Here is a 16397-nt window from a genome sequence, read left to right as displayed (position 1 = left end):
TACTAATAGCCGTATCGCAGGTTCCTATTTTACAAACGGTCACCAAATGTCTCAAATTGTTTATAATCTAGTGATTTAAAGAATTAGATTGAACTGAACAGCTTTAATGATTTGTTTCAATTGTTAATGCCGTCACTATCTAAATTGTTAAGTTGTTGACATTTGGCATTGTTTGCACACAATAGCGTACAAAAAGTCTGTCACGTATTGCTACCGAGAGTAGCCCCGAACTATCTATTTATACCAGTTTTATAGCCTAAAATTAAGTTTAAATCAACGCATTGCCGCCAACACATATACTTCAATATACAGTTTCGCGGCCGCACTAGTTCGTCTCCTAGTACGCATACGGCGGCATGTTGTGGAGCACTGTGCTTCGATAACATCACGGCACAGTCTATTGGCATACGTTTTGGAACTGCGGTTTGTCCGATATCCAGTTTTTAACCCGACGCCTGACAAATCGTGGTTAAAATTGCTGATTCGGCAAATCGGTCTTTCGGCTCGTCTCATGTGTTCTCAGATACGAACAGGAAACGTCCAAACCTGACGCAGAGATTGTGTTGCAACTAGGCCTACCATATTTCCATCCACAAAGAGAGGACACATTGTTGAAAAGAACATGAAAAATTTTTTAATACTATGTAGAATACAAGCTATAAAATTAGATTCACCCCAGATATTGTTTGAAGTATGTCCTATTCAACGTTTTAAAAAACTGACCCATTTTAGGGGGCTAGTAGGGCAACTAATTGGGTTCGACACACAAACTAAAAAATATATAAAAACCACAATGACTTAATCAATAGTACTGCAAAATTTCAGCCCAATCCGCCAATATTTACAATTTCGACCACTAGAGGTGTTTTGAGCAACAACCGTTAATGTTTCTGACGTCATAGGGCTGTTAACAACCCCCTAACTGCCATGGCGCAAAAACGACCACCAAGCAACCCACCAACGAGAAACATACAACTGGTTGCCCTTGTAACACTATTGCTCAAAAGAAATCTTTCGTTTGTAGTGACCAGTAACATACAAATACATTTTACACTTTAGGGGCTTGTGGGGTAAATGTTAGGATTACAGGGTTGAACGCAACAATCGACACCTATAAATGGCATACTATACAAGAAATCTAAATTTCAGCCAATTCTGACACTGTTTAAAAACTCACCCATTTTAGGGGGCTAGCGGGGTAAATATTGGGGTTATCAACAAAACAAAGTGGGATGCACATCTACATAACTATATCTACCATCTGTGTAAATTTCATCCAAATCCATCAAACATTTGATGGAAAAACGAGTCGGACAAACTTCGGGGGAAAAATACCCATTTTAGGGGGCTAGCGGGGTAAATACTGGGGTTATCAACAAAAACAAAGTGGGATGCACATCTACATAACTACATCTACCAACTGTGTAAATTTCAGCCAAATCCATCAAACATTTGATGGAAAAACGAGTCGGACAAACTTTGGGGAGAAAAAACAATTAAATAAAAAAAAAGAAATAAAAAACACACAATTTGAGTAAAATCAATATGTGTCCCCTTCAGGAAAGGGGACCCATAACTACCAATGGAGAAATCCAACCAGTAGGCCCTTCAGGTACTTCTTCAATTATCCCCTCCGTCAACAGCTCTTCAAGTTTTAATTCCACTTTTTCTCTCAGCTGAAATGGAATTCTTCTCACAGGCTGTGCCACAGGTTGAACTTTATCATTAATGTGCAACTTCAACTTGTAGTCTTTCAACAGACCAATTCCAGAAAACAATTTTGGATATCTGGACAAAACATCACCATACACAGAGTTCACACAACTTGGCCCCAAGTGTAGTAATCCTAACACTTCTGCAGTACGCTTTCCCAACAAGGTGTGACCTTTTCTTTCTGTAACAATGAAATCTGCCTTGCACTCATGAAGACTGTCTTTAGACTTCACCTGTGCTGTAAAAGTGCCCAAGGTAGCAAGAGGCCCTTTACTTCCATATGCATACAGGGTCTTTGCAGACTTTCTGGTTTCTGCTTTAATTTTCTGCTTCTTCAGCCATTCCCATGTATCCTTGTCAACAATATTTGCTGATGCTCCTGAATCCACCAATTACCAGTGTCACTGTATAAAACTCTGATAAAGGTTTCAGACCGAAAACAAATCCATCACCATCTTCATTCTCTATTCCATTTTGAACAGTGTTATTATTCGATCGCCTTTCAAATGGACGATGTCCCTGTTCACCATTATATTTTGATGGCTTGAAACCATTGGACCAACACTTTGATTTGAAATGTCCAACTTTACCACATTTAGCACAAACTTTTCTTCTAGCTGGACATACCATATCTTTCTTAAAATGTCCCTTTTGGCCACAAGCAAAACAGGTTTTTCCCTCTTTTCTTGATGTCGAAGGAACCTGATGTTTTCTAGGCTTTTCAATGTAGTTGACTGCCTGGCTTCCCTCCATCACTTTTGCTTGGGAATTCACAGCTTCAAATGCTTTGGACATTGACAACACATCTTTAAGGGTAAGTGTATCCCTTTCCAGAAACTTTCTACGTAGTGCATTTGAGTGACATTTATCAATTACTTGATCCCGAATTTGGTCATCTGCTTCATTTCCGAAATTGCAAGTAGCTGCACTTTGTCTTAATCGACATACAAACTGATCAACTGATTCGTCATTTGTTTGATGCAATTGACGAAACAAATGTCTTTCAAAAGGTATGTTGCACTTTGGTATAAAATACTCATTTAAAACAGTTTATATGAATGTTTGAAACAAAAGTCATTAATTCAAGATAATAAAAGTACTTGTCAAGTTTAAAAATGAAAGTGGAAGTTCCTTCAGATTTCGCAACATCTTGCTTTAATGCAGTAGCAACAGCCCAACTTAGTGTATCTTTAGCCAATGATACTTTCATCTGAAAAAGTATTGGAAGTTTATTTGTATTTTTATTTGCACAAAACTACAATATAAATGTGCTATTTTTAAAGCATGGCACCGCCAAATTTTCCCACTGGTATAGACCAACTGCAAATATGACAAGGTGTCTGTAACACTTGCTGCATTGGCAGGTTTATATATCTTCACAAAAGGTTTCGCTTGACTTACCTTGCTGTAGGAATGTAGGTCCATATGAGCAGGACTTAGTTTTGTTTTGTGCAGTGGTTTGCTACTTTCCAGTTCATAAAGGGTTTTAATATGTGGCCACAAAATGTCTTCACCTGATTTGCACAGGTATTTTGTGCCACCCGGTTTTGATGAATACACAGCGTTTCTTGATGTCTTAAATAAAAAGGCTACAAAATTTGCACCTTAAGTAGATATTGTTGCATGGCAAATTAAAATGTCATCTGTGGAGTGATATGGGTTGGGAGCTGTGTATTTTTGGCTTGGTAAATATTTAGATCCATGAATTAAATCAAAGAATTTTCTGTTTACTGAACATCCATCAGCAACTACAGCATGAACATGGAAATTATTTGTCTCACAAATTCCCACAGCCTCCCAAAACAATGAAGCAAGTTGAAATGATGGAGTAACGGTTGTTGGCCACCAAGACAATGGCAAGGACAGTTCTTTTTTCAGTGACCGAGCATAAAAAACTGCAAAACATGTCAAATATTTAAGCCTAAGACCATATTTTTTAACCTAATCTGGAGAAAACAGTTACCACAGATGTGTGTTGCCAGCTTTGCATCACACATTCTTTCCCCAAAATCAATAAATCCAACAAGTTTTCCATTTTGAATAACCAGATTTTCTTTAACTGTGAAGCAATTATTAGACAAAGATAAAAATCATTGAATTAATACATTATACCTTTCATTTCATCAACAGTTATGTAACCATCTATGGTTGATTTAAGTTTCTTCATTTCAGCCACTGCGAGCTCATTAATCCCGGGGGATGATGACCCAAAATTTCTAGAATAACAAAAACATGTTTTTTCAGATTAGGCATAATGCATGAATATAATAACATCACCTGTATTGTTGTAATGTTTTGGTTGAGGGGAGAACTAACACCCCTGTTGTTCTTAACTGTTGGTATGCTGATGGTGATTTGGCATACAACTCTATTGCCCATCTAATGACATCAGGATGATATCGGCGAGCACTTGGAATGGCCTTTGCATTTTTAAACTGCTCCTTAAAAAACATCCTTTGCCACTCATTCATATCACCTATTTCACTGTTAAAAACATTCTAAAAAAGAATAAAATTGTGATTTACTCTAAATTCCTGCAAACAAAAATTTAAACATTTACACATACAACCATGTCTTTGTGCAACAATTCATCAACTATAACTAGCTCATCATCCAAAACCTCTGGAATATCCTTCTGTGACGCATATTTTCTGTTGTATTTGGTCTTTGTATCATATTTACAGCAATTATGACACTTTTGCTTTTGCAAGTCTTTTTTAACTACAAAGTACAAGCATTAATTTGCAATTTATCCTTTCCTATTTAAGGTTACATACCAACTACTGCACAAGTTGGTGACCTAATTATCTCTTGAGAAGAAAGGCAAGCTGAGTTCCAACTTTGAATTGCATGGATGTTACTGCTACTAGTGCGAAAACTGACCAGTGCAAATGTCAAACTTTTCCAAATTATCTAAACCAGGGGTGGGGAACCTGCGGCCCGCGGGCCGCATGCGGCTCGCTTGCCTTTTTAAAGTGGCCCGCGACAACATTTTGTTAAAGTACAGCATAAAACTTAACATAAAAAAAAACAATAAAATGTTTATGTACAAATATTTACTTGAAATGACTTCGACACTTCCACGTTTGACGCCAAACGTACAAAAATTGCCACACATTCAACCACTTGCTGTATTTGTGACGTAACAGTCACTCGATTGCCTCTCCTTGCAGTATTTGCCATGTGGTGTTAGTTTTAAATTGATTTTAGAGCTATAAAATGTATTCGGTATAACGGAGCTAGGGTGTTCCAGAAGAATGGAAAAATGTTAGTCGAATTAAGTGATAAACCTGAATTCCATGTTTGTTGCAAATAAGTAACAGCAAAGAAAAAATCTGGAGCGATGAAATATAAAAAAATCCGGAGCGATGAAATATAAAACACTTGTGTGCTTAGGGCATTTTTACACGGAATTTGAAAATAAAAAAAATATTTGACCCGCCCGAAAATGTTGTGCAATTCATGCGGCCCGCAGTACTAAGTAGGTTCCCCACCCCTGATCTAAACGATCAACACACTTATGTTCCTTAGTCCTTCTAAAAATTAAATTACTCACCTAAAAATTTGTCAACGGATAGATGTTACCCAACATCTTGCTTTCAAGATCAATTCTCCAGCCATAGTATGATACCCAATCAATATTGACCCCTGAACTTATGCATACACTGCAAAAATATGACCAGTTGTAGCTGAAAGTTCTATTAATTTTTTTGTCACAAACATACCAGATGTACGGACAGACACTGGATTCAGACAAGTAGTACTCCATGACAAATTTATTATGTCGAAGTGAACATGACCATTTATCTAAAACAAATGTATGGTTATCATTTTTCGCAATTTTAAAACAAGAAAACATAAAACAGCCTGATCTCAATTTCTAAATGGGCCACTAGTGGCTCGTAAGTACACAACTGACCAAGCCTATACCAATAATCTGTATGCCTACCAAAACAATGCTTGGGTAGATGCTGAAATGTCTTTTTTAACTGATCTAAACTGAGATACCTTCTTTGACTCACTGGGGAAAGTCTAACTTTTGGTTCCTTTCTAGTTATCTGTCAATTGCATGTGTTCATTACTGTCATCGATTTTAAATAAAACATAATTTGGTCAAATTTTACCTGTTTGGTCCCATAGTATTTTTTGGCAAGTTTTCACTGGGGTATGATCCTATACGTAAGATTTTTCTTGACGCCTGTACCTTTACATCCTCGGGTTTAAAGTGAGCCTCACAAATTGCTGCCCTGTAGTAACCTTTAATTTAGTATTTTTTCAATTTAGTCTAGTTGCAAAAACATCGCTACTCACGTTTCCTTGTGTAATAAAGATTTGATTTGATCTCCTTTGCTGGAATCGCGGATGCCTAACACAAACTTCGTAAGATTACTGTAGTGATCTTTTTCTTCCTTTGATTTTGTCCCCAGATCTGGTCTTTTAATTATAAAGAGAGGTCGCTTGGGTGCATTTTTGCTGTTGTGTCGATAAAAACAGCCTGGTATACAACAATGCGTCATTTTTCCGAGTTTTCAACCCACTTTCTTCAGTACTACAAGCGCTCAACGACGTTTGGCGCCCAGACTATGGCGCAATCCAGTGTTTATAGAGATCAGTGGTTGGACTACTTGTGTTTTACATATACTTTGATGCCATCTAGTAACCTTTATTACACCATTGATCATTTGTGACGTAATAAATACATCTTTGATACACTCTAGCTAAATTGCAATACAAATGTAGAAACGACCGATCCAAGTAACATAACAACGCGTTTCAGTGAATCGTTTAATTGAAGTCAACCTTTATGATGTGTTTGGGACGTGTGAAGTAAAAATGCATCTTTTTTCTTTGATGTAGCCTACTTGTATTAAATTCATTAAAATTCTTTTATGGGGGGTTCCGCAACGCCATTTGATCGAACGAACGTCGGTTGAAATGCAACACTTGCAATAGAGTATAGACTAACAGCCTTCATTGTTTCATTACAGTCAAGCATTGCATTTTAGAACATGTACATTTCTATCTTGTTGCTTGCTTTATCCGCGCTGTTGTTTTCACGATGCGCTGTCTCTAAATGTCTAAAACAAAATCGCATATATTTCGCTAAAAGTAACCTGCGCAGATAATAACTTATCAGTAATTTTACGCAGAGAAAAATATAATCTGTCTAGTTTATTGCAATACATTTTATAATGGTCATTACCTGCATTTTTAATGTACTGAATGCTTCCATTTTTGCCATATTTTCAAAATGAAATATTATTTTAATTTGAAAAGTCAGTGACCTTACAACATCGAAAATACGCAAAAAAAAACCACTACGCAACGGCCTACGTGCGTAACGAAAGTCTAAATTAACAAATTTGTCGTTCAACTGGTGTAATGCTAAACAAAATACTAGTTGTTGTTTCGATAGAAAGGCATGCAGGGCTTCTTTAGAGCAAAGACAAATGAATGATATATTGCGAGCACAACAAGCGAAATGCACAAGCGCAGCGGGATATGACGAAAAATAATTACACAAGACAAAGGCTTTCCGTGAATTTTCCGTGATTGTGTGTGCTACATTGTGACAGTGCGTATCTAATGTCCGATATTTGGTGAGGAAGTCGGACGCAAAATGTCGCGGAAAACCGGGTTAAGTTTTTGCCACTTTGTGTTCTATGAGGCGTGAATTTAGATTCCGCTTGGTTAGGCCAATGTAAACCATATCACAATCACGACAAGGCACCTGGTAAACAATTCCTGTACGATATTGTGGTATAGTGGCATCTTTTGGTTTTGGTAGCAACTGTCCAATTGTTTTAAGAGATTTCATTGCCACTTTCACCCCAGCATCGTTCAAGATTCGTTTTAGGCGCTCAGATACACCTTGGACGTATGGTAAACAAGTGAATGATTTAAAATTAAACTGTCTGTTTTGTGAGGTGATTGTGTTTTGTGTCATGTGGTGCAATTTACGCGGGAAACCGTTATTCATAACACGCGTGCAATGTTCTTGCATTCGTGTTTGTGAATAGCCGTATCCCTTTTGTGCGTTTTGGCTCTGTTGTAAAGTGTTTTGACTACTGTAAGTTTTTGGTGTCCTGGATGTAGTGTAAGAACCGGTCAGTGTTTGTGGGCTTCTTGCATGTGATAGTGGTGAGCCTTTGGTCTGGCTGTCTGGTGATAGCCACATCCAAAATAGCGATGGTATCGTGTTTTTCGGTTTCCATTGTGAATGCTGGTATAGGTGATATGGTGTTCAGGTGTGTGTGGAATGTGTGGGCCATGTTTTTTTTATCAATAATGACGTAGGTGCCATCTAGCTACGTATCGATGCCATACACGTGGCGGTGTGTGGAAAGTTGTAAAGTGCCTTGTGCTCAATGTGTTCCATAGTGAGGTTGGCGAGAATCGCTGAAATAGGCGAGCCCATACGTGTGCCAAAAATTTGTTTGTATATTGTGTCTTTGTAAGTAAAAACTGCAGCGTTGAGGCAAATCTGTAAAGCTGTTTCTATGTGTGAAAGATCAAACCCGGTGCGTTCGTGTAACGTTGTGTGGTGTTTGAGTTTGTCCAGAGTGACCGAGAGCGCCAAATCCGTTGGTACGGATGTAAACAAACTGACAACATCAAAAGAAACTTAACATTCGCCGGTTTAATATGAAAATCAGATATAGTTTTTAAAAAGTTCAAAGAGTTTTTAATTGTATAATCGGAATAACTAACGATAGGAGAAATTATGGCAGCTAGAAATTTTGATAAATTGTAAGTGGGTGAGTTAACGAAGGAAACAATAGGCCGCAGGGGCGTCATCTTTTAATTTATTCTTTGAAGGTTAGTCGTGGTTTTTTTAAGATGACTGTAAGTGGGCTTTAGTTTTTGCAGTGATCATTGAATTAAAAAGGGTGAAAAAAAGTGTATCTACCCAAAAAAGTGTATCTACTTAAAAAGTGTATCTACCACCTTGAAAAAGAAAAAAAGGTCATCTAACCGTTTGAAAAGTCACGATTAACCTTTATAATAAAAACCTGAATAAAAAGTTAGGAAAACTGGGATAAAACATCCGCTATTCCTAATATGTCATGCAGGAATAAGCAACCACAAGAACTACTCAGTTTTAGTTTTAAATGCTAACAAAGAAAAAATAGCTTTGTGACTGTGAAGTTAAATGCCTTACTGAAATTTAGGCAATATTAAATGCAGAACAAACAATTGCACAAGCAACAGGAATTTTGAAATATCTTAGTGATGACAATTTCAAGTAGTGATGCACCGAACCCGCCTAAAAAGGTTCGGGCCTAAACCGAATATTCGGCCACGAGGCCGAATAATTTCGGCCGAATCAGGCCGAACCTAAAATCCCCTTTCTTATGGACGTTTGCAACTGAACCTTGTGTCGTTGATGCGAGTGAAGTGAATTATGACAAATCAAAATCACTTACACCATCTGGAAGCTTTACTAAACTTGCAATATTTTGCAGACAAAGTGGCTCGTATTTTATAGATACAACAATTAGTTAATTGATGACGTTTTGTATTGGTGAAAATGATAGTTTGGGCATTAATTCCATGCAATCAAAAAGTTCGGTTTCGGCCGAATTTTCAAAAAAGTTCGGACCGAAACCGAAACATCGAAAAACAGCGTATTCGCCTGAAATGTTTCGGCCAACCGAAACTTCGGTGCATCACTAATTTCAAGTTTTAGTTTCTTAACACACCATGTGGACAGTATTTGCAGCCAAGTGCAATCTTGTGTATTGATATAATGGACATGTACTGTTTCTCTAAACAGTAGCTGCGAAATTGCTCCACAGGAAATGTTTCTCAAGAATGAACATTCTACAGGGGAGATAGTAGTGACCACCAAGCATATCCTGTTGTTAGAAAAGTTACTGAAACTTTTAAAAAGAAAAGCCAGTTAGCCAGCAATTTCCATGAGTCTCTCAAAGGCAAAACGGTTCTTGTCAACACTAAAAAGGATGCAAACTTTTCTAAGGAACACCATTATTTCCAAAAAGACTTGCACTTGCAGTGATAGCACTAAATAGAAGAAAAAAACAGTTTCTTAGTTGTCATTTGGAAATCAAGGAAGAAGCTATCCATTATTTTGCTCAAACTATAACTTTATGATTCATTTAAGTTGTAAAATAGAAGCACAAGGTTCAATAATATGTTTTAAATTTAAGTGAGAGTGTTGTAATTTTCAAAGCTTGGAGAGTTTTGCACTTCATAAAAAGGAATTATAAGCTACTTGCCACCAAATAAAGCAGCAAGTATAGCAGTTAAGAACCTTAAAAACAAGTAATAGTTGTACACAAAGGTTAAGTAAAGATGTTGAATAAAATAAACAAGTTCTGACACAAATGTAATGTGGTCGTTAAATTTATCAGTTATGATACAAATTAAAAGCTTTATGGCTATTTTTTTGTGGCAATTATAATCTGTGGAGTGTCGTAGAATATGTTGAAAATGCTGACCGTGGCTATAAGTTACCTAAATGATACATGCATGACCATATTAAATGACTGAATAGCAAGTGTGTTAGTTAGTAGTCATTGTTATAACCAGTTTTACTTTAATGTTGTCCAACTGAAATACTTCGATCTTTTTCGACTCATTTATTAATATATGTTTCTATGTACTGTTGTTGTGTTTTACCGTATTTACAACCGCTTCGTTTCGAGTCTGTGTCACGTGTGTTTTTGTGCCACTTTTTTCCTGCATGTTATTAAGTTTGGTCCGTCGCTGTGCAAGTAAACAAAATTCCCCAATGATACCGTCTGCGGTTTACACTCGTGTACATTATTGCGTAACAAACATTACGTCACAATGGAGTTGCCGATTAAGATTTGTATTACTTGTTTTTGTACACAAAACAATGGCTAGAAAACTAGAAATGTGGCTTTTCATATATTGCCAACTAATATTTGTTCAGTAATGGCTAAAATTTGGAGCAGCACCCCCACAAATTTTAGGCACGAGCCGCCACTGATAGGCCGTAAGGGGATGTTATCCTTATGGATCTTAGGCAAACCGTAAAATTTTGGAAGTTATCCGTCCGTGCTCCTGAGGTGTCGGTATTCTTGGTCGGTGAGGTATATATGGACTATATATAGTTTCCAATTGAACTTGTTCAATTCCCGTTCTATGCTCTTGAGGGGATTTTTCGTTAACCGTTGGTACACAGTGCTCTCATCCAGAAGTGATTGAGCTTTATGTTCGTATTGTTGCCTGTCCATGACCACTGTGCAGTTTCCTTTGTCCGCTTTTAAGACTATCACCGATTAGTCATTTCGTAGATCGCTTAGGGCGCGGGTCTCTTCTTGGGATAAATTCAGATTTTGGGCCGTGGAGTTCAGAACCTGCGCAATCCGACTCCTAACCAAATCTGTGGCAGCTGCGTTGTCGTTGTCAAGTCTTAGGTGACCTGCCTCTGCCGCACCGACCATTTCCAGGACAGGAACCTTCTTGGGGGCAATAGCGAACCCGCGGCCCTTTTCCAATACCCGATGTTCCGCATCTGTTAAATTCTTGGAAGACAAGTTTTTAACCCATCTCTGTTTGCTTGTGTTTTCACCTTTCCTGGCTGTTTTTATCTGCCGGTCTTTTTGCAAAGTCTGGAATTTCTTTTCGTGCACCAAGGCACAACCGGCTGTAGTCGACCTCTGTCGTTGCGTTGCATACTGCTCTAACATATCCAAATATTGCTGTACCAAAACCTTCGTAAGCTGCAGTTTTAATTCCTCGCAGAGAAGCTTGAGTTGTACGATTTTCTGATGTACCACTTACAATCCGTGTGATTTCTCTTCCACAAGTTGCCTAAAACGAATGTCAAAATTTTATTGAATGGTATCATAAATGGGATATTAAAATTAAAATGAAAGAAATTTTGCAGATAAAAAGGCCATAAATGGAATCAGTAAGATAGCTGAAACAAAAGAAAACTCGAAGAACACTGCAAAACAGCACCATGGCAAATTATGGCAACAATAGGTAAAGCAAAACACAATGAGTGTTAATCCTGCATTTCATGAGTTTGGTCCATCAGTACTCCTGACTGAAGATCTTTGTGATCAAAAAAAGAAGAATTAAAGGACTTTTCTTTCCCAATATCATATATAAGCTGCTTTGTAATATTTCAAGTCAAACTTCTTTCAAAACTGCCTTCCCGAAATGGTATATGAATGGGTGCTTTATTTCCAGCTGCCTGGTCCAAATTACACACTTTCGCACACATTTTTTTACCCAATCTATTTTACTTTTGGAAAGTGTTAGCAGATTGTTGTTTAGTTGCTGACTAAAATCTGTTAGCAGATTTGTTGATTAGTTGCTGACTAAAATCTTTTAGCAGATTTGTTGTTTGGTTGCTGACTAAAAAAGTATTATTAATTGTACCTCACAACAATCATACCTACAAATATTTACGTGGTTCTTAACCTTGTTATAACGGCCGAACCCCTACGATATTCTTCAGCCTGCGGTCGAACCCCAAAGTTACATCCTTGGTTTTTAACCCATTTTGTTTGGTGGGTCATAATTAGTTTTTGTTCAAACGTAGTGGCAACAGTTACTGTTTGTCATTTTGTTAAATTCTGACTTAATAGTACAACATTTTTAGCGTAATAAGTTTTTGCTGCCAACAAAATTTTCGTGTTTCTGCTTGCGAACAGTGCTCTTTGTTACGTCAAAAAAGAATATAAAACCTCAGTGCAGGGGTGCACAACCATTTGCTGGGACGGCCGCATCGCAGATTCTTATTTCACCAACAACCGCCAATAACCTGCTTATTTTTGTTTTAAAACACTTTTATATCATGTATTTACCATCTAATACCGCCCAAAAGCCCAGATTAATCTTTAGCTCGGTGCACAGCAAGGAGATCAGTCTTAGGTGTTTATGATGTCATGATCTATATTGTGATGCTTGTGGTACCTGTTTTGTTCGCATTGTTGGCACACAATAGACGTACAAAAGTCTGACACATATGGTTATTACGCTGGTAGTACTCTTTTTAGTATCACAAAAACTGTTTAGAGCAGTTTGAAACACACCTGTCTAAGTTCAACCTTCCAGTGTTTTGGTATTTGGCAAATACAAATTGCCGTTTTTAGCGACTATAGACCAATGATACTAGTATCATTGTATAGACCCTAAAGTTTGACAAAAAGAGTATTTGTATTGTACTTCAAAAAGACGGTAGAGCTACTAACACTGAGCATAGGCTTTGGCCCGGTCTGAGAACTTCTGGTAGGTGGCGCAACGGAGCGTAGGCGTTTACGGTGCTGTTACAGCAATTTGGGTTCATGGTAAGAATAATTGCCGAGTCAGCACCATAAACGCCTATGCTCTGTTGCGCCACCTACCAGAAGTTCTCAGACCGGGCCAAAGCCTATGCTCAGTGTTAGTAGCTCTACCCAAAAAGACCTTCATCGAACCCCTGATTTGGCGTTGCCGAACCCCTGGGGTTCGATCGAACCCTGGTTAAGAACCACTATTTAATGTACGTTTTATCTTTTTAGTACTTCTTTAAACGAAAGGAAGTGATTTTACCTAACATATTAAAGGCAAAGGGTGCATAAAATTTATTACTACTTGAATTAAAGTCTGGTGAAAATAGAACTTTTCTAACTGGCTGCATCTTTGATGAACTGATGTTCAACGACTTGGTGGAAAGGTCAAAATGGAGTTTATTTGAGGAAAAATTGGGTGACACTAAAACGCTGAGGGGACGTCGCGGAAACCGCTAAATATCGGGTAAATTGCTGACGGTTAGTGCTATTAGGGTTTAGTTGAGGTTTTATAATAGTAGCCTATAGGCCTATGAATCAAAAAATGTCCCTGCCTAAAACTTATTCAGCTATTTCCTGACATTTGGCAAAAATGCTGTTGCGGGACGTTTCAGGCGCGGAATGTATCTGGCGGATTTTTTTAATGATTTTCTATTATAAAACCCCATCCTCCTTGTTTTATCAATGGCCGCCAAATGTGCCCATGTAGTAAAGATGTAGGATTTATTATCTAATAATCACCCTTCTACCGGTGCCTGAAAGTAAAATTTTTTATTTTACTTATTGATTACGCATTACGATTTTGCAAACAGTCTTAACGGTCTATGGCGTCTCTTTCTGTATTATTACGTTGTTTTCTGGTTTGTTTTGGACAATATATTTTTTCATGAAAAAACTTCTCACAAGTTTATGTGTGTTGGTACAATGTCATTCTAACTGATATATGAAACGTCGATATACACTCGTGAGCTAGCCTACATTTATTCTGTATTGACGTATAGGCCCTAGGCTAATTTTCATTCCCAAAACCTAAAGTCGAAAAATCGCAAGCAACCAGAACAATTAGTGTGATTAGATGGAGCAACTGAAACCACAGTGCTAGTCCGTACGCATATTTCCAAAATGTAATCTATTTCGCATATGGGGCTTTTTTAACCAATCACAGGTATCGTTTTCACCGCCGCTTCGGCAGTCCAAACCAATCAGAGAACACTTTGCTTTTGACCAATCACAGGACACGATGCGTGACAACCATGCAATCAACTTATTTTAAATTTTAAGTTCCGTTTCGCAGGTGTAGCTTGTTTTCATTAGCATTGCTTAGAGTTATGCCAGTTTAAGCATATGTATGTAGTTTTAATGGTAATAGCATTGTTTATAGTAATACCAGTATAAGCGTACTATGCATGTAGTTTTATTATAGTAATGGTAATTAAATTTAAAAAAACTGAACTTGAGTTGTTGTGTAGGCAAAACCATAGACCTAGTTGCAGCTAAAACTCAAAAAATAGAAGCACAACATTTCGTAGAAGCACTTGTTTGGTAGTAACAAAAGAAAGAACCGAAATGTTTTTTGGAGGAAAAAAACTTCAGCAGAAGAATAGTCAAATTGGCTTGGATATAGTGGACAGTCTTTCTGCAGATGTGAAACACATGTGAAATCTCTAAAACAAGCTGGAATTCCAAGTTGTCTTTGTACCAGCAAAAAATTATCCAAATTTGACCTTGAATTTTTGTCAAAAAATTGGTTTGGTCAACCAATCTGACGACTGGGGGTTGGTCCAAATTTTGACCGTGTATCAAGCCAAATTGGGGTTGCTATGTCAATGAAATTACCCAAAATTTGGGCCCTAATTTATACCGATTTAATTTCCAATGAATGTGTATCAAACATTTTTTAGTACTAAAAAATTCCAACATAAAACCAGTGCAATTAAATTCAACACTCTATGCCTTGTATCTATAAATGTTTAAGTCAAACTTAACACCGAGGCAACTTAACAAATGCAATCAAATAGGACCAAGTTGCTTGTAACAGATGAAGAAGTGCAGTTGCCAACAACCACTCTTATCCAAAGCACACTATTTCAGGATTGAGTGCTGTATCATTGTAGGACATTTATTGTTGCCGCATGGAAGTATGCTTAAGCCTCAGCATTTTCGACGATGTTTGTGTCATTATTAATTTGATCATGAACATATCATAACATAATAGAACAATCTTCACAAGAGATTGTATATATTTATGTATCAAATCTGAAAAAAAAAGAACCTCTACATTGCCAAAACTATCAAACTTCGGAAAGGATAGACCACAGAAAAAGTCTGGCTGCCCTGACACAAGCATTTCAAAATTTATGTGTAAAGTATAATTGGCGTCTAAAAAAAGTTATTTCAGATTGACACAGTGCATTCCAAAAATGTTTTAATCTGTATGTATTGTCTCAAAAGATTATAAAAAGTATTGTTTTCATATTGGTGATAAAATGTGATTAATGTTTGTTTAATAAAAATGAAATGGTTTTGGATATTTGTGGAAAGAAAAGACAACAAATTAAAATTGACTGCTGGCTTATGGTTAAACACTATGCCTGCCTTTTTTAAAGTCATCATTATGCTTGCCGTTTTCCAGTTTATTAATTACACATATACGACCACAAGACTCATGAAGGCAGTGCAATTCAGGAGGCTTACACAGGACACTTTAATGGATACACTGTAGAAAATGAAAACTTTGGTGTACTGGGTAAATTGGTAGTGAACAAAAAGTTTTTTCAGGCCTAATTTTTTTTAATGACAACAAGGTCAAGGCAACCAGTACTTTTGATACCCATATAAACAACACTAGTTTTTGACAAGGATATTAATGCGAGTTTTCCAACATGTTTATACAATCTATACCAAAATCTAAAATAGAATGATGGTATTTCATTTTGTTATTTCCAACTATTGACCACGAAAGCTTTCGTTTACACATTTTAAACATCTTTTACAGAACCTCAGGATTTGATACATGTGTTTTGCCCCACCATAACTTAAATGTGTGCTTTTTGGAAGGAGGTGCAGAGGCAATTATTGTTCTGTACTTGCCAAAAACAATTTTAGGACAGATTGGAGAGTTCAACAAATCAACTGACGTGGGCCTATATGCTATTAAAAAAACTAAATGCAAAAAATAGCGCCCACAAACACTTCGTTACAAGAAAATAACACAGTATTTGAACTGGGTATTTGTATAATCCAAAGGTTGTTAACAACAAAAGATGTCAACTCATTACAGATTGATAGTACACTGCAAAAAATAATGGCTCACTATTGCAACAGGGGTTGTGACTTTTTCATGACACTTGTCACTGTTAGTGACAGGCGTCAATGACAGGGCGTCACTAAATCAGTGACAGGGCGCCATTA

The 16397-nt window shown here is 37.2% G+C and overlaps 1 protein-coding gene across 2 annotated transcripts; it reads right to left on the bottom strand.

The window, feature by feature from the left end:
* Positions 1-745: 745 nt before the first annotated feature.
* Positions 746-6750, bottom strand: LOC145204295 (uncharacterized). Of its 2 annotated transcripts, XM_080076783.1 has the most exons (9): positions 6025-6748; positions 5838-5960; positions 5439-5520; positions 4280-5378; positions 3991-4211; positions 3826-3929; positions 3677-3772; positions 3115-3608; positions 746-2923 (listed from the first exon to the last, which is right to left on the bottom strand). In XM_080076783.1, the coding sequence occupies exons 4-8, from the start codon at positions 4283-4285 to the stop codon at positions 3319-3321; spliced, it is 717 nt and encodes a 238-aa protein (XP_079932909.1). In that variant the 5' UTR covers positions 4286-5378; positions 5439-5520; positions 5838-5960; positions 6025-6748; the 3' UTR covers positions 746-2923; positions 3115-3318. The 2 variants fall into 2 exon arrangements, with proteins under 2 accessions (XP_079932909.1, XP_079932910.1); XM_080076784.1 differs by lacking the exon at positions 3677-3772 and having other exon boundaries at positions 6025-6750.
* Positions 6751-16397: the final 9647 nt, after the last annotated feature.

This window comes from Phallusia mammillata, chromosome 8 (genome assembly GCF_965637545.1).
Source record: "Phallusia mammillata chromosome 8, kaPhaMamm4.hap1.1, whole genome shotgun sequence".
Lineage (NCBI taxonomy): Eukaryota > Metazoa > Chordata > Ascidiacea > Phlebobranchia > Ascidiidae > Phallusia > Phallusia mammillata.
This window is presented reverse-complemented; position numbering and strand designations above follow the sequence as displayed.